The sequence below is a fragment of the Penicillium mononematosum genome (genome assembly GCF_028829835.1).
Source record: "Penicillium mononematosum strain IBT 11891 chromosome Unknown utg000002l:1.0-8112719.0:1.0-8118358.0, whole genome shotgun sequence".
Taxonomy (NCBI): Eukaryota; Fungi; Ascomycota; class Eurotiomycetes; order Eurotiales; family Aspergillaceae; genus Penicillium; species Penicillium mononematosum.
The window spans coordinates 3,467,840-3,493,901 of NW_026643272.1; the positions used below are offsets into that span (position 1 = coordinate 3,467,840).

The 26,062-nt window shown below is 50.1% G+C and overlaps 8 protein-coding genes across 8 annotated transcripts; 5 read left to right on the top strand and 3 right to left on the bottom strand.

Moving 5' to 3' along the window:
• Positions 1 to 744: 744 nt before the first annotated feature.
• N7519_003099 (uncharacterized protein) lies at positions 745 to 1,545 on the bottom strand (the record flags this gene model as incomplete). Its single annotated transcript, XM_057289877.1, has 1 exon — positions 745 to 1,545. One exon carries the CDS (start codon positions 1,543 to 1,545, stop codon positions 745 to 747), a length of 801 nt encoding a protein of 266 aa, XP_057151079.1.
• A 2,285-nt stretch (positions 1,546 to 3,830) lies between these two features.
• N7519_003100 (uncharacterized protein) lies at positions 3,831 to 4,085 on the bottom strand (the record flags this gene model as incomplete). Its single annotated transcript, XM_057289878.1, has 1 exon — positions 3,831 to 4,085. One exon carries the CDS (start codon positions 4,083 to 4,085, stop codon positions 3,831 to 3,833), a length of 255 nt encoding a protein of 84 aa, XP_057151080.1.
• Positions 4,086 to 4,426: 341 nt separating this feature from the next.
• Positions 4,427 to 16,375, top strand: N7519_003101 (Acyl transferase/acyl hydrolase/lysophospholipase; the record flags this gene model as incomplete). Its single annotated transcript, XM_057289879.1, has 2 exons — positions 4,427 to 5,063; positions 5,109 to 16,375. 2 exons carry the CDS (start codon positions 4,427 to 4,429, stop codon positions 16,373 to 16,375), a joined length of 11,904 nt encoding a protein of 3,967 aa, XP_057151081.1.
• A 798-nt stretch (positions 16,376 to 17,173) lies between these two features.
• On the top strand, positions 17,174 to 18,979 carry N7519_003102 (uncharacterized protein; the record flags this gene model as incomplete). Its single annotated transcript, XM_057289880.1, has 1 exon — positions 17,174 to 18,979. The coding sequence occupies one exon, from the start codon at positions 17,174 to 17,176 to the stop codon at positions 18,977 to 18,979; it is 1,806 nt and encodes a 601-aa protein (XP_057151082.1).
• Positions 18,980 to 19,480: 501 nt separating this feature from the next.
• N7519_003103 (Zn(II)2Cys6 transcription factor domain-containing protein) lies at positions 19,481 to 20,766 on the bottom strand (the record flags this gene model as incomplete). The annotated part of the gene is made up of 2 exons (XM_057289881.1): positions 19,481 to 20,623; positions 20,674 to 20,766. 2 exons carry the CDS (start codon positions 20,764 to 20,766, stop codon positions 19,481 to 19,483), a joined length of 1,236 nt encoding a protein of 411 aa, XP_057151083.1.
• An 886-nt stretch (positions 20,767 to 21,652) lies between these two features.
• Positions 21,653 to 21,982, top strand: N7519_003104 (uncharacterized protein; the record flags this gene model as incomplete). Its single annotated transcript, XM_057289882.1, has 1 exon — positions 21,653 to 21,982. The coding sequence occupies one exon, from the start codon at positions 21,653 to 21,655 to the stop codon at positions 21,980 to 21,982; it is 330 nt and encodes a 109-aa protein (XP_057151084.1).
• Positions 21,983 to 22,339: 357 nt separating this feature from the next.
• Positions 22,340 to 23,804, top strand: N7519_003105 (uncharacterized protein; the record flags this gene model as incomplete). The annotated part of the gene is made up of 2 exons (XM_057289883.1): positions 22,340 to 22,358; positions 22,417 to 23,804. 2 exons carry the CDS (start codon positions 22,340 to 22,342, stop codon positions 23,802 to 23,804), a joined length of 1,407 nt encoding a protein of 468 aa, XP_057151085.1.
• Positions 23,805 to 24,479: 675 nt separating this feature from the next.
• On the top strand, positions 24,480 to 25,924 carry N7519_003106 (cytochrome P450; the record flags this gene model as incomplete). Its single annotated transcript, XM_057289884.1, has 4 exons — positions 24,480 to 25,130; positions 25,179 to 25,493; positions 25,550 to 25,716; positions 25,774 to 25,924. The coding sequence occupies 4 exons, from the start codon at positions 24,480 to 24,482 to the stop codon at positions 25,922 to 25,924; spliced, it is 1,284 nt and encodes a 427-aa protein (XP_057151086.1).
• Positions 25,925 to 26,062: the final 138 nt, after the last annotated feature.

Below are 26,062 nucleotides of genomic sequence, written 5' to 3' on the forward strand. Positions count from 1 at the left end.
TATAAGAAAAATCTACTATATTTATTATATCTTTTACGGCCTTGTAATATTAATTATTTTACAGTTTTAAAATCATAATATAGGAAGCTTATCGAGTAATAAATAAGATTGAGATTTACTTATATTAATATAACTTTCTTACTGTAATTCATAATTTTCTTACTTCTAAAAATCCCCATCAATTCAAATATCATATAAGTAACATTAAGAGGCGTATAATTGAGCGCCAAATCAGGTCTTTGGAAGTTGTTGATGGAGCAATTGATCACGCGTCTAAAGCTTATGAAATGGGTATAAATAAGCTTCTAATTATAAAGAAATAAATTCTTGATTATGAGGCTGTAAATAAGAAAGAGAAGCAAAAGATCGACGGTCTAGGAGGCAGATACCTCATGAGTAAGGTCCTACTAGAGAGGAAGCACAGGCGATTATAAGAAGGCCAGTTGAGGCCTCTCAAAGTATTACTGCTGCTCTGGCCGAGCCTGAGCTTCCAGTCTCCCCAACGCTTGTGCGGCGCTAATTTGGATGCAGTGAATGTAATACTCTCGGGCATAGAAGGCCTCAATGCCCTTATCGTACCAGTACTTAATCCATTGAATGTATTTATTGTTGTTGGTGAGAAATAATGGTCTCAAATCAATGTAGGGTGCGCTGTCGGAGAGAAAGTGGCGGCTCGCTTACAGTGGCGGTTCGCTCACCGAATACGTTAGTTCGCCATAAAGTTCAACAGAAAGTCACCACAAGCTACTCGGAAGATGAATGAACCGAAGGCGTCTGCAACCTTGGAGAAAGACAGATTTCCAACTCCTGGAGGTCGTTCCATAGCTTTTGTTCAGCCTGACTGATTTCGTGAGATTCTGTATAGGTAGTTGGCTGAGAGCCCGACCGTGCCACTGTCAGACCATATGCACCATAGCCACGCCGTACGTGTTCCAGCAGATGCTTGACAAGGTTGTAGATGACCACCAGGCGAAGTCGGGCGAAGGAGAAGGGGTCGCCTTGATGAAGATCCGGTGAGTTTGACACCTCATATGACATAAGCCTGACCAGAATCGTATGCACGTGGAGGAGTTGGACATAACACGCAGAGAGAAGATGCCGCAGGGCAGCCGGTAAAACCTCATCATTCGGGGAGTTGAAGAGCCGAAGCCGATACATGACCAGGAGCAAGCTCTTTGATGCGAGACAGGCTTCCGTGTATATCTCGTATTCGTCAAGGTTCGGTAGGGCTCTCAGTAAAGTAGCCAAGGAATTGAAGGCATTCGTATGAGAGACGAGCTGGGGCTGGAACTCCAGGCGGGCGATCTCGTTGCGACACGTGGTGTGAAGCGTACAGAGGCTGCAACTTAGCGCTGCCAGCTGCTGCATCGAATTTGTGGCAATGTCATCGTGGGATAGCTCAGCAGATGAGGCGCTTGAGGTGTATGTTGATGTTGTTTCCATGGGAAGATCAGCGAATGATCCCCTGTCAGCTGCAGTCCCTAACAAGGACCATGGATCCGACTCAAACAAGGTCCCTGCCGGATAGCCACAACCTTGAGACATCGTTACTGATTGGAGCTCGTCAGATATCGTTTCCTGGTTGTCTATTGGTTCCGGGGTAGTTTGAGAGGGCCGAGGCAGAAGAGGTACCTCCTTCGGCGTTCTATAGCTCTTGCTGGTCGACTTCCTGCTTCCGCTTGGCCGTCCCCTTGGCAATGGCGCGCTATAGACACATTGTACCCCCAGACATCGGCATCGGGCACAGCTGCTCAAATCGTCCGAATCCGGTCGAGGGCATCTGATTTTCTGAAGATGACAGCGATCGCATGAGGCCCGTTTTGCCGAGGTTGGTCTGGTCGAACTGCTTTCCATTTGCGTGGTTCAACAGCAGGTGTCATGAGCGGAGCCATGTGACAGAATATTCGATATATGAATGGTAATTTATCTACCCCCCCTAAGTAACAATTCTGTCCATGTGGATCGACCAAGAGCACGCTAATTTTTGTTAGCGTGTTGTAATGCATATACCACCATACCATCATACGATTCCTATATGAATATGCAAGCAACAAGATAATTGATGAGAAGGATTAGACCAATAATCATTAAGATCAAGCTTCCTAATTAGGATTACTATTAATCTAGATAGTAGGGATTTATATATATATAAAGAGAGTATTTATATTAAAAATTAAGAACTAAGCATCATTTGCAAATCTATTATCAATATGCCTTCTTCCTCGCCTAGGGTTAATATCCCGCATTCTCCAACCTCTACCGGTATCTCCTATACGGCTACTAGCCTGTCCGATAGTAGCTGGCACTCTCCAAATACTAAGGTGAGTGCTAATGTGGTCTAGTTGATTATGTTCATACATAATATGAAACATTTAACGATTCGAATTGCACAAGCTGTTAGCCTTCAGTATAATGCCGTATAGCGGATTATAAAGCGAGCTCAATCCCCCTCCCCCCGGCGTTAACGGGGCCGTCCTACTTTCTAAGGTCTATCTTTCCCGGAAATCGAAGCTTTTATTCGACGAGATTGGGCTACCCGGAGGATGATATTTCAAGAGGTAGTTCGTGAGTTGAATCTACCTTATAGCGAGTCAACTTTTCGCAAGTTTTTAAAGGTCTATAGCCTTCGTCGTTATATTATAAAGTAAAAGAATTTCTTAAGTGATCGGAACCGCTATCGTCGCCTTGAATTCGCAATTTAATAGCGAGATTGGACGTTCGAAGATTGGAGTAAGGTTCTTTAGACTGATGAAACTTGGGTTTCCTCTGGTTACCATAAAAGATCGTATGTGACTCGGAAAAAGGGGAAGACGAACTCGACGATGATTGTGTATACGAAGATTGGCTAAAGAAGGTTGCTTGGATGTTCTGGGGGTCAATTTCTGGCAGAGAAAAAGGCCCTGCGATTTTCTGGGAAAAAGAATGGGAAATAATTAATGCTAAGCGGTATTAGGAGCATATATGCTCTTTAATTGGGGATTGGGTTCAACGCCGGGGTGATACTGAGAGTATTGTTATATAAGATGGAGCGCCGTCGCATAAAGCCCGTATAACGAAAGCATTGCTTCAGTCAATGGGTGTTATCTTGATGACTTGGCAGGTATACTCACCTGATTTGAATCCGATTGAAAGTCTGTGGGGCGTGATAAAGGGGGGTATACCAAATGGTAGATAGATAGAGAGAGAGAGAGAGAAATGTTGAATCTCCCTAGTGTCATATGACGTTTCTTCCTATGTATGTAGTCTAGTACTACCCTTCCTTTCCATCTTGATAGTTTACATACTACAACACACTCTACAATCCATATTGTACAGCCTTTTCATGATCTCTCCTACACAGTAGATCTTATCAAGAAAAGGGGGGGGGGATCCTGTAATTAGTATAAAATACAGTACTCTATCGTTATAAAACTAGCGAAATTACTAGTAGGGAGGGATCAGCATGCTTCACATGAACAGAATTTTTACTAGGGGTACTATCGTATACATAATCAGCCAATGAATCTACCGGTAGCAACGCAGGATGGCGGCTCTGTTCCGCGAGCCTGGGGTGCATCGTTCAATGGGTGTTGGTGGTGTAGATGTTGGTCTAAATATAGGTGTTAATAAGTCGAAGGATCTGGCATGACTTGCTAGATCCTTAATAGTGTCAAATTCGATAAAATAAATGGCTGTAGGAAAAAAGATTCACGTTTGCATTGAGCCCTAATAACCCACGTGGTACGCGTGGCGTGCCCGAGTAGAACCGGCCCGTGCGCGGACCGAGGCAGATCAGAACGGATCACATCACGCTAAGGCCTGAAATAGTAAAGCGGTATGCGTCCATCGACTCACGGGGCGAAACGGCGTGTCGAGATAGTGTACTTGTGTTCAATCTCAAACTTGTGCTGCAACGTAACTATGTCACGTAGGACGTGCTGCATCTTCTGCTCGAGGGCCAATCGCACTTCCCAACCCCTCAGCCTCACAGGAACCGAGATCAAAGCAAACCGATCGTTGGTAATAACGTTCGCTCTCGTTGGCCACCAACAAGGCATGTGTTGGTTTTTAATTCCTTTGAACTTGATCAGAACAACTTTTTTCATGTTTGCTTGTTTCTTTTTTCTTTGTTTCAGCCGTTTTATTCTGTTTCTAGCCATGTATTCTAACCAATCGAGATCCATCACCTGTTGGGAAAAGGATCCATCATAGGGATGGCGTGAAGGATGTTGTTTTCTTGTGGCTTCGGATGTTTAACAGCCAATGAAAATGAAGGAATCGCTTTCCTGAAAAAACAGTGTCTTGCTCCATGATATCGCTCGCTTTATAAAATTTATAAAAACTTAAGAAGGACGTGGTAGCTACTTGGGTCCTCTCATTCGGTTCCAACATCGTCGAACTTGTTATTCCTATATTTCACATATTCTATCATTCATCTTTGCACAATATGGATTACCAACGATCTGAGCCCATCGCTATTGTCGGCAGCGGTTGCCGTTTCCCCGGTGCTGCCAAGTCTCCTGCTGCTCTCTGGCAGCTGCTGGAAAGTCCACGTGATATCTTGACGGAGATACCTAAAGAACGTTTTGATGTGCGAGGCTGGTACCACAGAGACGGGGATCACCATGGCACGTCCAATGTTCTACACTCCTACACCCTGGAGGAGAATCTTACCAAGTTTGATGCCAACTTCTTTGGCATTAGTGCAGGTGAGGCTGAGTCTATTGATCCTCAGCAGCGCCTCTTGCTGGAAACTGTCTACGAGGCCCTTGAAGCTGGCGGCCACACCATCCAGTCTTTACGTGGCTCTGACACTGCCGTCTATGTTGGTGTTATGGGAGGGGACCATGAAACCAGCCTTCTCAAAGATGCCAACAGTCTACCAACATACTTTGCGACTGGCACATCGCGCGCAATTCTTTCAAACCGAATCTCTTACTTTTTCGATTGGCGTGGACCGTCTATGACTATCGACACAGCATGCTCTTCGAGTATGATCGCTGTGCATAATGCTGTTCAAGCACTACGGTCTAACGACTCAAGAGTTGCTATTGCATGTGGCAGTACTCTGCTTCTAGGCCCTGGTAAGCTAATTCTCCACACCGAGCGATCAAGCTAACGGATTCTAGAAATGTATGTGGCCGAGAGTAACATGCACATGCTGTCGCCCACAGGCAGATCCCGCATGTGGGATGCTGATGCTGACGGCTATGCTCGCGGCGACGGTATCGCGACAGTTGTTCTTAAGAAGCTGACCAACGCTCTTGCTGATGGCGACCACATCGAATGTATCATCCGTGAGACTGGCATCAACCAAGATGGCCGCACACAGGGAATCACTGTACCAAGCTCGGAGGCGCAAGCTGCACTTATCCGCCGCACCTATGCTCGAGCTGGTCTTGACCTTGCAAATCCCGCCGACAGACCCCAGTTTTTTGAGGCACATGGTACCGGTACCAAGGTAGGAGACCCTAAGGAAGCAGCCGCAATCCACTCCACCTTTGGAGGACTTGACAGTGATCCTTTGTATGTTGGGTCGATCAAGACCGTCATTGGTCACACGGAGGGTGCTGCTGGAATAGCCGGTCTACTCAAAGCGTCGCTATCCCTTCAAGCTGGCGTCATTCCCCCTAACCTGCTATTCAATCGCCTTAACCCGAGCATTGAACCTTTCATTCAGGGCCTGCAGGTTCCAACTCATGCAATGCCATGGCCTGTCCTGCCTAAAGATGCTGTGCGAAGGGCAAGTGTGAATAGTTTTGGTTTCGGCGGCGCCAATTCTCACGCCATCTTGGAGAGCTATCAAGCACAGGTTGACAACGCTAGCAGCGCCCTGGTTGTACCGGCTACTCCTTTTGTCTTCTCCGCAGCGTCAAACACCTCGCTTGTTTCCAGTCTGCAGGCACACTTGGACTATCTAAAAACCAACCCAGTCAACATGCGGGATCTTGCCTGGACGCTCCAGCAGCGTCGTTCTACTTTCTCGCATAAAATCGCATTCTCGGCTCCTGACGTCGAAAGCTTGATCCGAAAAATTGAGCTCAGACTCAAAGAGTACGAGGATAAGTCGGACGCGAACATTGGCGTCCGATCGAGTCCAACCCCTCCAAAGGTCCTTGGTATTTTCACTGGTCAGGGCGCGCAATGGCCAGCGATGGGTGCTGAACTAATACGTTCCTCCGAATTTGTTCGCCGCCGATTGCAGGAGCTTGATGGTGCCCTTGCAACCTTGCCAGCTACACACCAACCGACCTGGAAAATTGCTGATCAATTACTCCTTGATGCCAAGTCGTCTTGTATCACCGAAGCCGCTTTCTCACAGCCGCTGTGTACAGCAGTCCAAATTGTGCTCGTCGACCTCTTGCGCAGCGCCGGGATTACGCCAAGTTCTGTGGTGGGCCACTCCTCTGGTGAGATTGGTGCGGCATATGCTGCAAACTTTATCAATGCCCGGGATGCTATTCGAATTGCCTACTACCGTGGCTTTTACGCGAAGCTTGCAGGCGGATCGAGCGGGCATAAAGGCGCTATGCTTGCTGTTGGAACATCTCTCGAAGATGCCACCGAAGTGATTGAGCTTGACGCTTTTGTTGGACGTGTCGTGGTCGCTGCACACAACTCCCCAGCAAGTGTTACCTTGTCGGGCGATGCAGATGCTATCGTTGAGGTCAAGGCTGTCTTCGAAGAGGAAAAGAAGTTCGCACGTCTGCTTAAGGTCGACACCGCTTACCACTCACACCATATGCAGGCTTGCGGCGATGCCTACATCGAGTCTTTGCGTGCATGCAAAGTTGAAGTTAACCGAAACCGCGATACCTCTGTGACCTGGTACTCCAGTGTGACAGGTGGCGAGGTCATGGAGCCGACTACCCTACTTCAAGATTTATACTGGCGTGACAACATGGTACAGAGAGTCTCCTTCTATGAAGCTGTGACAGCAGCAGCTCAATCTGAGAAGCCGACTCTTGCCATCGAGATTGGACCTCACGCTGCTCTCAAGGGCCCAACACAGCAGAACATTGCCGAAACTGGCCTCAACCTTCCCTACGCCGGTGTTATGCACAGAGGTCTCAACGACGTTGAAGCATTCGCCGACAGTCTGGGCTACATGTGGACCCAATTTGGCCCTGAGGCTGTTGACTTCGCTGCCTTCGAGCGACTTTTCCTTGACGCTCCGGAGGCCAAGCTCGCCACTGGTCTGCCTTCCTACCACTGGGACCAAAGGACCCACTGGCAGGAGTCTCGCATCGCACGTAGGATGAGAAGTCGATCGGACCCATTCCACGAGCTGCTCGGTGTACCACATGTTGACAATACTGAGCTCGAGCGTCGCTGGTCGAATGTGCTTAAGATCTCAGAGGTACCTTGGCTGACGGGCCACACGCTGCAGGGTGAGCCGGTATTTCCAGCAGCTGGCTACGCTAGCATGGCCTTTGAGGCAGCCAAGTCTATCATTCGAAACAGGCCTGTCAAATTGATTGAACTGCGAGATCTGGTCATCGGAAAAGCCATCACCTTTGGAGGCGAATCCGATCCTACTGCTGAGACTCTGGTAACTCTAACGGATATTACTCCAAGCAAATCGAATCCGAAGTCTCGGGCAGCGAAATTCTCCGTTTACTCCGCTGCTATCAAGTCGGCGCGAGACCTTGAAGTCAACGCCAGCGGTACAATAAACGTGATCTTCGGTGAGCCTTCGATGTCGGTCCTGCCACCAATCCAGCTGGATTACTCAAATATGACCGAGACCGACTCGGAGAGATTCTATACTTCTCTCTCAACCATTGGGTATGAATACTCTGACTCTTTCCGCACTATGGCAAACTTGAAGCGCAAACTCAATCAGGCTACTGCTCTGATATCTAGCTTCGACTACGGTGATGAATCTGAAAGGCTAATGGTTCACCCCACGCTGCTTGACGTGGCTTTCCAGAGTGCTATCTTGGCATACTCGGCGCCTGGTGATGGACGCTTGTGGTCTTTGCACGTCCCAACGTTCTTCGAGTGTATCCGCGTGAATCCAGAACTCTGTGCTACGCTACCTTTGCACTCAGTCCAGCTTCCGGTGCGAGCTCAACTGCTTGCCCCTGAGGCGAACACTGTCGACTCGATTCGGGGCAATATAGACATACTCAGCGCCGGCGAGCAACACGCTATGATCCAGGTCCAAGGCGCTGCTGTTGTGCCCGTCTCGATGGCCACGGCTGCCGACGATCGCACTGTTTTCTCATACAACAAGCTCGGCGTCGCAGCTCCAGATGGGGAACTGGCTCTTGGCGAACTGAAACCATCAACGAATGACTTGGAACTTGGCACTGTTCGTGAAAGATTTGCCTTCTTCTACTACAGAAAGTGGACCTACGAACTTACTGAGGCAGACTGGATGAAGTCTGAGTGGCATTTTCAACGCCTGCGGGATTCGATTAATTGGACCTTGTCTCTCGTTGATGCTGGAAAGCATCCCTATATCCAGTCAGAGTGGCGGAATGACACCCAAACACAGATCGATGCTCTCTTTGAAGCGCATGCTGACTCCGTGGATTGCCGCTTGGTGAGAACCGTGGGCGAGACTCTTCCATCTGCCGTTCGACGTCAATCAACAATGATTGAACATATGATGAAGGACGGCTTGCTGGACGAGTTTTACAAATATGGCCTTGGCTTTCAGGTTTACAACGAGTCCTTGGGCAGAATGGTCTCCCAGTTCACGCACGTCTATCCAAGGGCCAAGATCTTTGAGGTAGGTGCTGGCACAGGAGGCGCGACCAAATTCGTTCTCGAGACCATCGGTCACACCTTTTACTCCTACACTTACACAGACATCTCCAGTGGCTACTTTGAGAAAGCCACTGAGGCGTTTAGCGACTGGAAGGATAAACTGATCTTCAAGAGCTTTGATACCGAGAGAACACCTGAGTCTCAGGACTTCCAGGAAGGCACATATGATCTCATCATTGCTTCCAACGTCCTTCACGCTACCGAATCGATGGAAAAAACACTCAACAACGTTCGCCGTCTTCTCAGGCCTGGCGGATACTTGATGTTGCTCGAAATCACCAACAACAAGCTTGCTGCGTTCACTTCAATGTTCGGCGGTATTTCAGGTTGGTGGGCTGGCTGCGAAGATGGGCGTCCTTATGCTCCTACCATGCCTCTTGAGGATTGGAATACTGTCCTTCGCCAATCCGGCTTCTGCGGAGTTGATTCAACCACCCCCAATCGTGATGGACTGGCCTGGCCGTTCTCGGTCATCTCAGCACAGGCCGTGGACAATCGTGTCAGTTATCTGAGGAAGCCTCTCTACCGTTCATCCAACGCCGCACAAATCTCCCATCTCAAGATCATCGGTGGCAAATCATTGGAAGTGTCTAAGATCGCCGAGGACATCGCCGACATTGCCGGACTGAGCTGTCAATCAGTTGAGTCCTTCGCAGACCCAATCAGCGCTCAAAGCTCTGTTGTTCCCGGACAAACTGTGATCTGTCTCTCAGATCTCGAAGACCCAATGTTCAAGAGTCTGACACCTGAGAAGATGGATGCTCTCAAGATCATGCTGGAGCATTCTCAGACATTGCTCTGGGTTGGTCGCGGTTCTCGCGACCGTCCTTATCAGCAGGCCATGGTTGGCTTCCTAAGGTGTATTATCCATGAGATGCCTGACCTCTCGGTACAACATCTTGATGTTGCTTCTGGCCTGGATGGAGTCTCTACATTGATCATGGAGGTGACCCTGCGTCTGCATACCGTGAGCCAGTGGGAAGCTTCTGATCGCCTTGATCAACAGTTGTTGTACACTAAGGAGACCGAGCTCATGTTTCAGCATGGAAGCCTCTACGTACCGCGCATGCTTCCTGACCCGACGAGAAATGATCGCATTAACTCTCAAAGACGCCCAGTCGCTAAATACGCCAGCCTGAAGTCGGATGTGATCTCCATTAGTGAAACAGGCTCCGGTTTGCGGGTCTTGAAGGACGTTCCATTCTTCAGCAAAGGGAAGGAAGGCAAATCCGCCATGAAGACGTGCGTTTCGACTCTGTCGGCACTGGGTATCACTGCCGGCCTTTATTTGTTCGTCAGTGTTGGGCTTGACATTTCGACATCCAACGCTGTCATCGCCCTTTCTTCCTCGAACTCGAATAAATCCTACCCAGTGGTCACCATTCCTACAGACACACGGGAAGACCCAGCCGATCTTCTGTCTGTCATTGCGGCGGAACTTCTGGCGGCCCGCATGCTCTCCACAGTTGTTGTAGGGGCCAAAGTCCTTGTTCACGAGCCCGGTACTGGTTCCCTCGGATCTTCCCTTGCGCAAGCTCTCAGGAGGCAAGCATCTGCCAGAAACTTCGAAGTCATTTTCAGTACCTCTAGGGCGGACGACGATCCTTCTTGGCTCAGACTTAGCCCCTGGATGCACGGTCATAACATCAAGCACCTCTTGCCCACTGGAGTCACCAACTTTTTGGACCTAGCAACCGACGATGAGTCCAAGGAAGTATCTGCTCTTATCCAGCAAGCCCTGCCAGGTGTTCAGTACACTGGCTCGAAAGATCTTTGGCGGGCGACAAGCTCAGGTCTCTTCCAAGACCAGAAGAACCTCATCTCCCTTCTGAAGGATTCTGCTACAGCCGCAGGACAGCACGTGCCTGGCCATAAACCAACACAGCTTTCCCTAAGCCAGGTTACCGATGTTAAGACAACTTTGCATCCTACCACCCTTGTTGATTGGACTGCCGAAGACACCGCTCCTGTCATTGTCGACACCATTGATGCGGCACCCCTATTCTCGGCTAACAAGTCCTATCTCATGGTCGGCCTGACTGGTCAAATTGGTCAGTCGCTGTGTGAATGGATGGTTCGGAACGGTGCGCGAAACATCATGTTGACCAGCCGCCATCCTAATGTGGACCAAAAGTGGATTGATTCTTTCAGGGTTTACGGTGCCAAAGTCGCAGTCTACGCTATGGACGTAACAAGAAAAGCCGATGTTATTCAGGTCGTCAACGACATTCAGGCATCCTACCCGCCGATCATGGGCGTCGCCAATGCTGCGATGGTTTTGAAAGACACTTTGTTCTCGCAGATGTCATACCAGCAAATGACCGACGTCTTGAGACCAAAGATCGATGGTAGTAATTGGCTTGATGAGATCTTCTACGACACCCCACTCGACTTTTTCGTATGCTTCTCTTCGACCTCCTCTGTCGGTGGCGTTTTTGGTCAAAGCAACTATGCAGCTGCTTGTTCCTACATGACTAGCCTGGTCCGACAAAGGCGAGCTCGCGGCTTAGCTGGGAGTGCCTTCGACATTGGCAGAATCGCTGGTATTGGCTACATTGAACGTGCTTCTCAAGTCGTCCAAGAAACGTTTGAAAAGTACTCATACATGCCGCTTTCGGAAACAGACCTGCACCAGATGTTTGCCGAGACAATATTCGCTGGTATTCCGGAGATGAACCTCGAGCCAGTCATAAGTACCGGTATTGAGCGGGTTCCTGCGGATCGCAAGAACCTTCCTCCTTGGATCCTGTACCCACGCTTGTCTCACTATCTCATTGATACGCAGGAGACGAAAGCCGTTGCGGATTCCAAGCAAACAGTCCAACCAGTTCGCGAACAACTGATTGAAGCCACAACTGTGGAACAAGTTATTTCGATCATCAAGAGCTGCTTCGCGGCCAAGTTGCAGATCCTCCTGCAGCTGACAGGCGAGGAAATGGATATGAATGCCCCGCTTGTGGAGATCGGCATCGACTCTCTTGTAGCTGTCGAAGTTCGTTCCTGGTTCTTGAAAGAGCTGCAAACGGATATGCCTGTTCTGAAAATTCTTGGTGGTGGATCTGTCTCTGACCTTGCGGAGCAAGCTACTAAGAAGTTACCTGCGGAGCTCGTTCCCATGCTCGGCGATACAGCAACTCCATCAATTACGAAGGCCGAGAAGGAAAAGCCTGCAAAAAGCCCGCTCATGCACCAAGAGGTCTCGTTCGTTGCTACCAGCGCAAGCAAAACGGAGGGGAACGCTTCTTTGGCGCGCCCTGCCCTCCGGCACGCCCTTTCTGCTGACACCGCTACCACCATGGACACGCACTCGAGGGGGGAATCAATTGCGACGCCGCCATCGAGTGTCGGCGGAAAGTCGTCATTCTCAGACCTGGGAGAAATTGCAGAAAGTAAGGAGCTGAGTGAGTTCAAAGCCTTGAGGACAGAGCCGATGTCTCTGTCACAGTCACGCTTCTGGCTTCTCGATCTCTTCCTCGAGGATCGTACGGCTTCTAATGTCGCCTTCCAGTACCAATTGAATGGAAATCTTAAAGTCGATAAGCTTGCACAAGCGCTTGAGCTCGTCGCCATGAGACACGAGTCTGTCAGAACCTTTTTCGTCAATGACTTTTCGCAGCCTGACATGGCAGTTCAAAGCGTCTCCGATACGAATCACGTCAAGCTAGAGCACCGAACGATCAACCATGTCGATGAAGCAGCTCAAGAATACGAGATCCATAAGAGACACGACTTCGATTTGGGTAAACCTCATCTCCTCCGCATGACCCTTCTTACACTCAATACCACGACGCACTACCTGCTTGTCGTTTACCACCATATCATTATGGACGGTATCAGCTTGCAGGTGCTGCTGTCTGATCTGGAAAAAGCATATAATAGCACACCATTGGGTCCTTCACCAATGCAATTTCCCACCTTCTCAGTGAACCAACGCAAGGCGCTCCAAGCCGGTGAAATGGATTCTGAGCTTGAATACTGGAAGGATGTCTTTCATGACTCACCAGCTGTGCTTCCACTTCTTCCAATGGCCATAAGCAGTTCGCGTGTACCCATTTCTGCTTTCAAGAGCAACGAAGTCTCGAGGCGAGTCAGCCCATTCGTTGGGCAGAAGGTCAAGGCTGTTGCTAAAATGAGTCGTTCGACAAACTTCCACATCTATCTCACCGTCTTCCGCATCCTCCTTGCCCGATTAGCTGGCGTTGCTGACCTCACGATCGGTATCGCTGATGCTAACAGAACCGACGACGACATCACTAGAACAATTGGTCTCTTCCTTAATCTTCTCCCTCTGCGATTTCAGCCTGACGAGGCAAAGACTTTTGCTGCTTCGGTCACAGAAACCAGGAATCAAGCATACACTGCGCTGGCCAACTCCAAGCTGCCCTTCGACATGATGCTCCAGGAGTTCCATCACGTCGAGCGTTCGTCAACTCATGCTCCATTCTTTCAAGCTTTCTTTGACTACAAAGTTGGCGTAAAGCAGATTTCAAAGTTTGGCAACTGCCAGATTAATATGCAGCATAACAACGCCGGAGAGACAAATTACGATATCAACATCACCGTCGTTGAAGACGATCAAGGTCCAGGTATCATATTTGAGACACAGGCGACGATCTATGATCGCCATGCCACAACCCTGCTGCTCGAGTCGTATATCAACCTGCTGGACGCCTTCGTTCATGCACCAACCATGAGAACAGGCGAGCCTTCGCTATACAGTCAAGCACAAATCCAGCGAGCACTCGATATGGGCAAAGGACCTGACTTGCTGTCCCAATGGCCTGCCACTCTTTCGAGTCGTGTCGAACAAGTCGCAAGACAAAACAAGGACGCAGTGGCTGTGAGAGACGGCAATGGTACTTCAATCTCCTACGGAGCACTTATGAACCGAAGTCAAGCCATTGCAGCCACCTTGCAAAAAGCCGGCGTGGATCTAGGATCCAAGGTTATCGTCTTCCAACAGCCAAACGTCGATTGGATTGTCTCGCTTCTGGCAATCTGGCGAATTGGCTGCATCTATGTTCCCATGGACGTCGCGAACCCACCAACTCGCCTAGCGGCGATCGTCGAAACTTGCCAGCCAAGTGTGATTTTGACAGATGCCACCACCAGCCCTAACGCAAACAGCTTGTGTGCGGGCAATGCACTTACGCTCAATGTCAGCAATGTTCCCGCCTATGCATCTGCAATTGTTCCAGATTTGTCTCGGAGCGCGCAAGCCGCTGTCATCATCTACACCAGCGGTTCGACTGGAACTCCCAAAGGTATCACAGTCAAGCATGAGGGTCTACGAAACTACATTGAGGGTTCCATCAGAATGTACGGCATGGAAACCCCACAAACCACGCTGCAGCAGAGCACGCTGAGCTTTGACATTTCACTGGAGCAGATTTTCACCGGTCTTGCAACTGGCGGATCTGTCTTCATCTGCCCCCTGAACCAGAGGGGTGATCCACTAGAGATCACCAAGGTGATGCGAGATGAGCATATCACTTACTCACAAGCAACACCGTCCGAATATCTCATGTGGCTTCAGTACGGGATGAGCACACTCCGACAATGTTCCGACTGGAAGTACGCAATTGCTGGTGGTGAAAGACTCACAAACACCGTCGCAAAGCAGTTTGCGGCCTTGAATTTGTCCGATGTACGTCTAATCAACAGCTATGGCCCAGCAGAAATTTCTTGTGGATCAAGCTTCCATGAGATCGACTACCGTCAAGGAGAGCAGGGTGATATTCCGATTGGCTCCCAGTACCCGAACTATTCAGCTTATGTCGTCGACGGAGATCTCAAGCCCTTGCCAATTGGCATAGCAGGTGAGATCGTCATTGGTGGAGCGGGCGTTGCTGCCGGCTATGCCAACAACGCTGCCTTGACTTCCACTCAATTCATACCCAACCCCTTCGCATCTGCGGCCTATGTGGCAAACGGATGGTCAAAAATGTACCGCACTGGTGACTACGGACATTTTCGCGAGGATGGATCACTCGTCTTCCGACACCGTATCTCCTCCGACCTTCAGGTAAAGATCCGTGGTCTCCGAATTGAGCTTGGAGACATCGAAAGCAACATCGTGCGCGCGGGCAACGGTGCCATCCTGGAAGCCATCGTCACTGTTCACGGCGAGGACTCTGACTTCTTGGTTGCCCACGTCGTCTTCGACACCAAACGCGACATTGCCGATAAGGACGCTTTTCTCCAGAATGTCCTTCAGGACTTACCCGTTCCACGATATATGGTCCCCGCTATGGCTATTCCTATTGAACACTTGCCATTGAACAACCATTCCAAAGTTGACAGGAAGGCTGTCAAAGCGCTTCCACTCCCAGAACATATTGGAACTCCGACCCTCAGCGACGAACTTACCGATACTGAGACTCAGCTATTCCGCTTGTGGCAAGATGTGCTGTCTACGCACGTAACTAACATCTCTATCACGCCTGCTACCACATTCTTCTCGGTTGGTGGTAACTCCCTCCTAATCGTCCGCCTACAAACTCGCATCCGCGAAGAGCTCAGTGTCGTCTTGTCTGTCTTCGAGCTCATGAAGAGCAGCACCCTTGGCGAGATGGCCTGCAAGATCGAAGAGAGCGTCAGTGTCGAAACCATTGATTGGGAACGCGAGACGGCTGTGCCGTTTGTGCCAACACCAACTCCCGTTGAACCCTATACCGCACCCCGGAATCAACCCAAGGTCGTCGTGCTCACCGGTGCCACCGGGTTCCTCGGCCGTCACCTCCTTAAGCGGCTTGAAAATGACCCTAACATCACCGAAATTCACTGTGTGGCTGTCCGTGACAAGCCCGTGGTGTCTTCGCCCAAGGTCTCAGTCCACCATGGGGATCTGTCCGACCCAATGCTGGGTCTCAGCAATCCTGAGTTTGAGGACCTCTCATTTACAGCTGATGTGATCATTCATCTCGGCGCCGTCCGCTCATTCTGGGACAATTACCACGCCCTCCGCCAGACGAACGTGCAGCCAATCAGAGAACTCGTCAAGTTGGCAGCAGGCCGCCGTGTTCCCATCCACTTCATTTCATCCTCTGGCGTCTTGCCCACGACAGCTTACGCCCCGATCGGAGCCTCGGTTGGTCAGAACCAACCCGCCACTGACGGGAGCAACGGGTATGTCGCCAGCAAATGGGCGGGCGAGCGCATTCTCGAGCAGGCAAATGCCGATTTTAACATTCCCGTGTCCATCCACCGCTTCGTTGCAGGCGCCCCGGAGCCTCCGCGTGATGCGGTGACGCCAGTGATGCAGTGGCTGGCTCATCACAGTGAGATGCACAAGATTAAGCCAAACATCGCGGGCTGGAGAGGTCACATTGACTTGCTGAAGATGGATGAGGCAACTGAGGCACTCTGCGAGTCGCTTGTTGGCAACTCGCCGAGAGCGCGATTCTTACACCATGAGAGCCATGTTCGTCTGAGGGAATGCGACATGGAGGCGTTCGTTGGAGTGAGGAAGAGAAGAGCTGACTTGGAGGAGATGGAGCTCCTTGATTGGTTTGGCAGGATCAAGGACGATGGATTCGAGTACCTTTTGTCCTCCCATATGGCGAGCTACCAGGCTGGCGATCAGAACGGAGGTGATGTCTTGAGGATGAGAAGATAGATACAGCGCAGATTCGGTTCGCAGTGGGTGGGCCTTTGTCGCTGGGCTCAACCAGTTGACGCTGTGAGCATGTATATAAGTGTAGCAGCCTAGCACCAAAACCAGTAAGACAGTGCTCCTGGTGTGGCTCCAGGCAGCATATTTTTCGGAATTGTAACCGGAAATAGCGGGTTGGGTTGAAAAGGCTATTCCTGTAAAATCTGTCCACACAAATTGTCAACCCGGACAGCTGTTCATTTTAGTTAGTTAGAGAATTTATACATTGTGATTTTACCCTATACGCTCGTATACCATTGATTTCTGTCAGTAATCCACGGCCGAGCCCGGCGAACACCGCCGAGCGGCGAATTTTCCCACTCCTACTATGTCAAAAGTTTTTCAACGAAAAGGTAAATTTCAATAAACTCTCTAGTATATCACCGCAATTTCCTATAGTATGCCCGGTAATATTGCTGCAACTGTAGGTTGCTATGTAGGGAGACGCTGCTTGTGTAGCTGTTACACCGCGTGAGATAGGGCTGACTGTATGTTATAGCTAGGGAGGGCAGAATAATCATACTATTGACATCTATGGATACTCAAGAACCTGCTATATATCAACCGTCGATGTATATAATCGTTTGTTTAGCGTCTATCTTTCTACCGAGTTCCCGAGGAATTTTGGCCGTGAAAAACCCCACTACACATGGCCGAATGCAACTTCGCCGCAAAGATGCCGAGTCTATAAAATATTCGATATTCTCCTACAGTTACTCTGTAAAGAAATGCGTGGCTCAACCTAGTGTATATTATTCTGTCATGTCGGACCCCTCCAAGTCATCCAACGTGGAGGCCAATACAGTTCCCCCACCATGCCCTGAAGCCTCTATAAGCGACTCCAGGCTGCCCGGTGCAGCGCGCATGAAGGCCCTGTACTCTTCGCTTACAGTTGTTGAACGAATTGCGATCTTCTCCAGCGTCTTCGTCATTGGTTTCGCTTATGGCCTTGACAATCTGCTGCGGGGCACATACGAACCATATGCCACTTCCTCCTTTGGCGAGCATTCCCTCCTCTCGACCATCAATGTGATCCTCTCCGTTGTTGCCGCTGTTTCGCAGCCGACGGCGGCCAAGATCGCCGATATCTTCGGTCGAGTGGAGTTAGTGACATTTTCCGTCTTCCTCTACGTGATCGGTACTGTCGTTGAGGCTGTCGCAAAGAACGTATCCACGTATGCCGGTGGTAGCGTCATATTCCAGGTCGGTCAGAGCATGATCAAGGCGCTTAACTCAATCATTGTTTCCGACCTCACTTCGACCCGTTCGCGGCTTTTCTTCAGCTATACTCCTATCGCGCCAGCCCTTATCACCACATGGGTTAGCGGCAACATTGCCAATGCTGTCCTTTCCGCTACCGACTGGCACTGGGGCATCGGGATGTGGTGCATCATTTATCCCGTTTCTGCGCTTCCTCTCATAACCAGCCTCTGGGCTGTCACCCGGCGGGTCAAAAAGCAGGGCACCTTGGAGAAATCCAGTACCCCACTTCAAGCCCTCGGCCCAAAAGACTTTATAGTTGAACTTTTTTGGATGCTTGATATCATCGGAATCATCCTCCTCGTTGCCATCTTGGCCCTTCTTCTTGCGCCACTTACCATCGCTGGGGGCGCCCAGTCCCAATGGAAGAGCGCCCATATTATTGCGCCTCTCGTTGTGAGCGCCTTTTGTGTTCCAGTCTTTATCTACTGGGAACTCAGGGCTCCTCGTCCCTTGATTCCCATGACTCTGATGAAAGACCGAGCCGTCTGGGCTCCATTGGGGATTGCCATATCCCGGAATATTGGGTACCATCTGCAGGCCAATTACCTTTATACGATCCTTGTCGTGGCATTCGACTTTGACGTCACCGCCGCGACCCGTATCTCCTCTCTCTTTTCCTTCGTCCAGGTTGTAGTCGGCCCCCTCCTCGGCTTGGTCGTCTTCCGGGTCCGGCGGCTCAAGGTCTTTATCCTTAGCGGGACCGTCATTTACATGGTCGGGTTCGGCCTACTCATCCGATACCGCGGGTCTCTTACTGGCAACAGCAAGGTCGGCGTCGTTGCAGGCCAAGTGCTCCTAGGTTTCGGCAGCGCGCTATTCTCATGGCCAGCTCAGGCGTCGATGCAAGCTCACATCAAGCACGAGCACCTCGCCGTTATGACAGGCACGTTTCTGGCTTCATACAACGTCGGGTCTGCCATTGGAAACACAATCTCCGGAGCAATCTGGACCCAGCTCCTACCATCCTCGCTCCATCACGAACTCGGTGGTATCAACTCCCTCCTGGCCACCTCCGCTTACAAGGATCCATTTACCGCGATCGCCCAATGGCCCATGGGTACACCTGAACGCATGGCTATTGTTCGCTCCTACCAGTACATCCAGCACCGTATCACCGTCACTGGTATCTGTCTCTGCGTGCCGATCATGGCGTTTGCCTTGGCCGTGCGCGACCCCAAACTCAACGACGAGCAAACTCTAGTTATCGATGATGATCTGCCCTATCAAACGGGGTTGTCAGAACCTCTGCCACAGCCAAAGATAGGCTACCGAGAGCCGACCAAGTCCCCAGCAGCTGTACACTAGCTCCGAATCACCCACCCTTTGGTACCTCATCATTCCCATCGTCTATGACCGAAAAACGTTTCGACTTTGTTAAGAGGCTCTGAGTGAGCAATAGACTCAGCACATCCACTTCTTCCACACATTATTTTGCATTATATTTTTGGTAAGGTTCTGTCATCAAAAAATGCTTCTAGGTTTTAATCATCCGCAGTCATTTCCCATTCTATTCGAATATATTCCCATCCACGGGACACATTGGGAAATGAGGTAGTGAAAGGCGCGAAGAAGGCCGCATAGATTGATGTCCATTGTCTAGACAGTTCGGGTAACGGGTCTAGTAAATACAGCAAATTAGATGTCCATAGATGTAAAGAGACATAATCCGGCAGCAGGATTAGCAGTTCTTCTCAGTATATGCTTGACACGAATCCATTTTCTGCGCCATTTGCTCTTTCACCTTGTGGTGGTGGTGTTTGTTTCCCCTAATGGATATCCAAACTTTTGATTATAATTCTGATTAATTTAACTGTTATGGCTCCCACTAATAATCTCCTGTGGCCACAAAAGCCAATCTCGATATTTCGGATCCAATACAGAGTATAGTTGTGTCATGAGGCGCGAGCTTAGACCTTCCATCCACCACATCCACTCGATCTGACGAACAGACGCGCACCAATGAGCAAAGATAATGAGTGCAATTGGCGCTTCCTGGCGCAAGAGGTCTAAATATTCATCTGAGACATCAAGCAGCCACCGGAAGACATCTGCGGTCTCGAGTCTCCGCATAATAACAGGCCTTATAGCTAGACCCAATGTTCGAGCTAGTTCATCTAAAGCATCTTGATAGATAGCCCGAAGTGACGGGTCAGCTGCGCACTCCCTCCATATCATGTGTTGCAACTCCCAAACATGCGGCTTGCCTTGCTCAAGGGCCTGCGGCGAGCGATGAGCAGCAGCAAGATAAGATCCATTCGTGAAGATCGGCGCCAGTCTCCCGGTACGGAGATCCTCACCGCTGGTATGGATAACAGTCGTTGTCCCTCGGAAAAGACGGGCCCATTCCGATAGGTTGCCGCGCTCAAAGAGGACCAGGAAATCGCCTTCTTCCGATGGCTTGGCGCAGGAGAACATGCATGTTAGAGAGGAGAAAATGAAAAGCGCTGCAGAATTTTCTGGTGCGAGAGGTGAGACGAGCGGGATCATCTCTCTCACGGCGGTGCTGTGGTGCATTTGTGCGTGAGCAAGACAGGCTGCGCGTCGAGATTCATCGGAGCGAGCTAGGTGTAGGGCGGAAAATGCCAGCAAGGTGCGCAATACTGGCGGAGTTGTAAAGCCGATGCGAGGTGCTTCATTGCACCAGACTGTCTGTACAGCGGGGCTTCGCGATAGTGTGTAGCAGGTTGAGGTTGTCCAATGGTGCAAGAGTTCCAGGTCAAAAACTGCCAATGCGGAAGGGAATGGTCCTAATGAGGACAGACTTGGTAAGGCTTGTGGGATTTGTACTGGGGCACGAAATGTTCCAGATACAGTGCTTTCTGGGGCAGGTAGTGACACAGGTGACTCTGATAGATCCGCTGGTGTGGAAAGTACGGTTGGGGCACTAGCAAAGGAACAAACCACCCCGTGCTTTTCACAGTTCCGGCAATGTGGCTGGCTTTCGTCACACTAATATAGAGCTATAAGCTAGTCTCAACAGAAATTGGTACATCGCTCACCTTGACTTTTCGCTTCTTGCATTGTAAGCACCCGGATCGCGATTTCCGGTGTGAACGGCGACCTGGAGGAAATGTGACCATTTCAACCAACATGTACCGTGAAACTATAGATCCTGAGAGGTATTCAATATCAATTGCACTACTCCGTACTGAGATGGAATCTAGGAGCCTATTCTGCCGATTTTATGCCGTCTCAGATGCTAAGGGGCTGCGCTAGCCGAATACAGTTAGCGTTATCAATTCTGGGGGCAGAAGCATAGACCTCACGATCTTCGGGATTAAAAGAAGCATAATCTACGCTATATATGATCTAGAATAAATTAATTTTGCTTCAAACACCCATATATAGAGTGGAATAAACGTATATGTTCAGCATGAACCGAAACAATGTCCAGGAGTTCATATAAACTATATCTTTGCGTAGATTTATATTCATCACGCTTTAACCGGCCATATCCCTAGAAGGAACTAGATTTTTAAAGCTCCATTTTTCGAGTCAATCAAGCCTTCAGAATATAAATAACATCGAGATAGATAATCCTGCCCTTCCAGCTTGGTGGATTGTCGCTTGTGACTTTCTTTAACTTTTATATTCAGGACCATCGGCCGGATAGAGTGGTCGAAGCCCTACCCCTTACGTAGCCCCGCATATCTGGTATGTGCTGCACCTTGCATATGCACCCTGTTTTGTGCTGTCTGCGCGTCGATAGGACGAACCACCATCCATAACATGGAGGCCGAGCACTGCTCTCCACTTGCCTGCATATATGACATCGGATGCACTGCACGGTATCCCACCTTGAGACTCTGAAAACTGACCGCTCTTCCTTGCCCATTCTCTTTAAATGATCAAATGGCCACCTATATTCGTAGCATCAATTCCAATACCAGGGGAATATCTGGCAAGATCTCCCCACAGTGAGCACCTAGTACCCTTCCATGTTCATAGGTAGCGCATACTGATCCACTTATGAAATAGATGCCTCAAGGAACTGGAACCCTGACAAGTGACAAAGGACGAGTTCTTGGTCAATTTGAAGTCGAAGGCGCTCAGTATATTTTCGTGGGCAATCTGACTAGCTTTGGGCAGTCTTTCTCCGTTCCCGATGCCGATGTTACCTATGATTCAGCCGACCAGTTACGCAAAGAAGCTGAAGAATTCGAAGAGTTGCCCATAGAAAAGGACCAGATTGAAATCAAACTCAAGAATGGGGTTGCGATAACGGGCGGGTTTGATATGCCATTCAGCGATGGCGAGGTGAAGAAAGGGACTATTGTGGGTGGTGGAGGGAAATGGTTGAAGTTGTGATGATGAGTCAGGACTTTATTGAACGTGTGAGAGGTCTGGTTGAAATAAGCCAAGGGATTGAAGTCAAGTTGGCGATCCTATCCATTTTGTAAACACCGGTGGGGATGAAAGACAGTCTATTGAACTTGGCAAGGCAGCAACGCGATTTTCTTTAATTATACGAGGAGAACCATGGATACGAAAATTAAGCCCACTTTCGTATCGACGAGAATAAGCCGCAAGGCTGCCCAGGTGTGAACAGCCCCCAACAGCCCCCACCTCGCTGCGCCACACTGGAGCCGCGCAGCCGGGGACATATAAACAGCCCCTCAGCCCGGACATTCTTGACCTTGCATACTTACACACAGTCTACATATCATGTCTTATCAACCTAACCGTGAGCGCATCTCAAATAGTGCATTTTGAGCCTTGGCGTGAGCTAACTCAGTCAATAGAACCTCCGTACGGAGGGTACGCACCCCAGTACGGTCAGCAAGGCCCTCCTTCAGGACCTCCGCCCCAGGGCTATCAACAGCCTTATGGTGCCCCTCCCCCGCAGGGCCAATACCCGCCTCAGCAAGGCCAATACCCCCCTCCGCAGGGTCAATATCCCCTTCCGCAGGGTCAATATCCCCCGCCTCAACAGGGCCACTATCCCCCACCCCAGCAAGGCCAGTACGGTGCTCCCCCTCCGCAGGGCGGTCCTTACGCCGCGCCACCTCCTCAACCCCATGGATACCATGCTCCGCCCGCGCAACCACCGTACGGCCAGCCGCCGCATGGCTATGCCCCTCCAGGCCAACCGCCCGCGGGTGGTCCCGGGTACCCCGCTCCAGGCCAACCACCCGTCGGATACGGCGCACCACCACCTGGAGGCGCCTTTCCGCCACAGGGTCCTCCGGCACAACCGTCTCTCGGCTACGTTCCTGGCCAAGTAGCGCCAGGTGACTTCCGGCCCCAAGCAGATGCGCTTCGCAAAGCGATGAAGGGATTCGGCACGGATGAGAAGGCCCTGATTGCAGTTCTGTCACAACTCGATCCGCTCCAGATGGCTGCTGTCCGCGATGTATATTCCAAGCAACTGGGCCGCGATCTATACAAGGATGTCAACTCCGAGACCGGCGGGGACTTCCGCGACGGCCTACTTGCCGTGATAGAAGGACCGCTTATGCATGATGTCGAGAGCTTGCACTCGGCAATCGATGGCGCTGGCACAAAGGAGTGGCTACTCAACGAGGTCCTGCTCGGCCGATCCAATGCTGATATCAACGCTATCCGCACCGCGTATGAAATGAGACATAGGCGTTCGCTTGCTAAAGACGTCGAAGGCGACCTCTCCTTCAAGACGTCTACTCTTTTCAACATTGTCCTTCATGCTGCTCGCCACGAAGAGTCTACCCCTATCAACCCCCAGACCATCGATACAGACGTTCGCTCCCTGCAAGGAAAGAACGTCACAGATGTGTGCGCAATCTTTGCCAAGGCGTCCAATGCCGAGCTCCGCGCTATTAGCCAGACTTTCGAGTCACGCTACCATATCCCCCTCGAGAAGCATATTGAGAAGGAATTCTCGGGCCACATGGAAGATGCCCTGCTCCTGATGCTCCGCTCGGCTACGGATCCTGCCATGCGTGATGCTATTCTCCTCGAGGAATCCATGAGCGGCATGGGCACCAAGGACGAGCGCCTTATTGTCCGTGTTGTCCGAGCCCACTGGGATCGCAACCACAAGGAGATGGTCAAGCGCGCTTACAAGCACAAGTTCGGGAAGAACTTGATTGACCGGGTGCGCAGCGAGACTTCTAGTGATTACCAGCGGTTGATGGTTGCTCTTCTTGAGTAGAAGGCCTCTTTCTTTCCTTTTCCTTTTATTCTGTTTCTGTACAAATATGACTGATGGATAACTCTTGTACATGGTTAGTTACATTTAATTCGAGATACCGTGATAATGAGGAATGTGAGTTATGCAAGACAGATAGTGCTGAGTGCAACAGTAAGAGAAGCCAATAGGATTATTTTCTGCTTTCCCGGTCGTATTCGTACCTTTCGTGGCGCTTTTCGTGGCGCCCCATTGGGCGTTATTTGATTAGGCTCGGGTTCGGGTTCGGGTTCGGATAGGAACGAGAGCGGGATTCTTCAACGTGACACTGTAACAGGGATCTCATTATCCATGATCAACAAGACCTACCTCTCGGTCCAGGTCAAGACATGCACATATAAGAACCCATGTGAACTCATCGGACTGCCTCTCTGAAATACTTTGCGAGCGAATATCGACACAGAATGGGACTTATTTTCAACGTGCAACATGCGCTGGTAACAGGACTCTTTACGGTACATCACGCGATGCCTTTTGCAACTTCTTTTCTAACGCACTCAGGCCGTATTATATCTTGTCTCTAAGGTGATCTACAATGTGTTCTTTCACCCCTTAAGCCGGTTTCCGGGACCATTAGCACACAAGATATCACGACTGGCATACGTCTACCGATCTGCTCGGGGAACCCTTCCATTTGACATGCTGGAAATGCATAAGCGATACGGCAACATTGTCCGTATTGCGCCGGACGAACTGGCCTTCTCTCACCCAGACGCCTGGCAGGATATTACGGGCCACCAGAAAGGAAAACCCGAATTCTCAAAGGCAAACTGGTTCTACCGTCCGGTTGATGGCGAACCGTCACATGTAGTCAACGAAAGCAGAGAGCAACATGGGCGTCTCCGCCGACAGATGGCCCACGGTTTCTCTGAAAAGGCAATGCGAGAGCAGGAGCCGATGATCCGGGCCTATGTTGATATGTTGCTTGACCGGTTACATGAGTTTTGCGAGTCTGGTAATCCGGTTGTGCTTTCCGATTGGTATAACTATACCACTTTCGATATTATTGGGGATCTGGCATTTGGTGAGCCATTTGGCTGTCTTCAGGGATCAGATCTTGACGATTGGATCAAGGGGATTTTCGACGCTGGTCGGGTTGGAATTATCCTGCAAGCTCTCTCGTTCTATCCGCTCGTGAAGCGGATGTTGTTATCAATGGTGCCTGCGTCGATGAAAGAGGCTCATGAGAAACACAAGAAACTCACTAAACAGAAGATGATGCGGAGGATGGAAAAGGAAGAAGGTCGACCCGACTTGATTGAGGGACTTCTGAGAAAGAGGGAGGAACTGGTGAGTTTTCAACTACTTTCGCTAAGAATAACAATTGATTTTTGTTAGAACCTGAGTATTGATGAACTCATTGCAAATGCTGAAATTCTCATTATTGGTGGCTCTGAGACCACAGCCTCATTATTGAGTGGAGTCACATACCTCCTCCTCACGAATCCGACTGCCTACGAGAAGTTGAAAGAGGAAGTGCGTACTGTTTTTCAAAGCCAGGAGGAGATCAACCTGATCTCCGTTAACAAGTTGCCCTACATGCTTGCATGTCTCGACGAGGCAATGCGCATGTACCCGCCCATTGCAAATGGTCTTCCTCGTGTGTGTCCTGAGGGCGGTGCGAATATCTTGGGGGAATATGTTCCGGCAAAGGTGAGTCTCATTGATGTGAATACTACGTATTCATGCCTGCTGACGGTGTTCCGAAGACCTTTGTTTCCATCCACCAGTGGGCACTTTATCGGCGCGAAGAGTATTTCAAGGACCCCAACACCTATCACCCAGAGAGATTCCTGGGTGGTCCGTCATTTGCAGATGATCGTCGAGAGGTATTGCAACCATTCCATACTGGACCGAGAAATTGCCTTGGAAGAAAGTAAGTAATGGCCTAGATCACCACAGGAAGTAGCGAGCGATACTAATGTTGCTTCAGTCTTGCATACAGCGAGATGCGTCTAATCCTTGCCTTGATTATCTTCAACTTTGACATGGAGATCGCCGATGAAGCCCGTGGTTGGATCAATCAGAGGAACTTCCTGATGTGGGAAAAGGGGCCGTTGAAGGTCCATTTAACGCGGGTATAGGCTTGTTATGAGATCAAATGAACACCTGAGGTATATCGAACGTCAAACACACATCCTCTCCATATATCGATTCTGCACAACAAGAAAGGGGCTTCCTCGCGTCACGTTAGTATCTATGCGTCTTATTACTGCGGATGT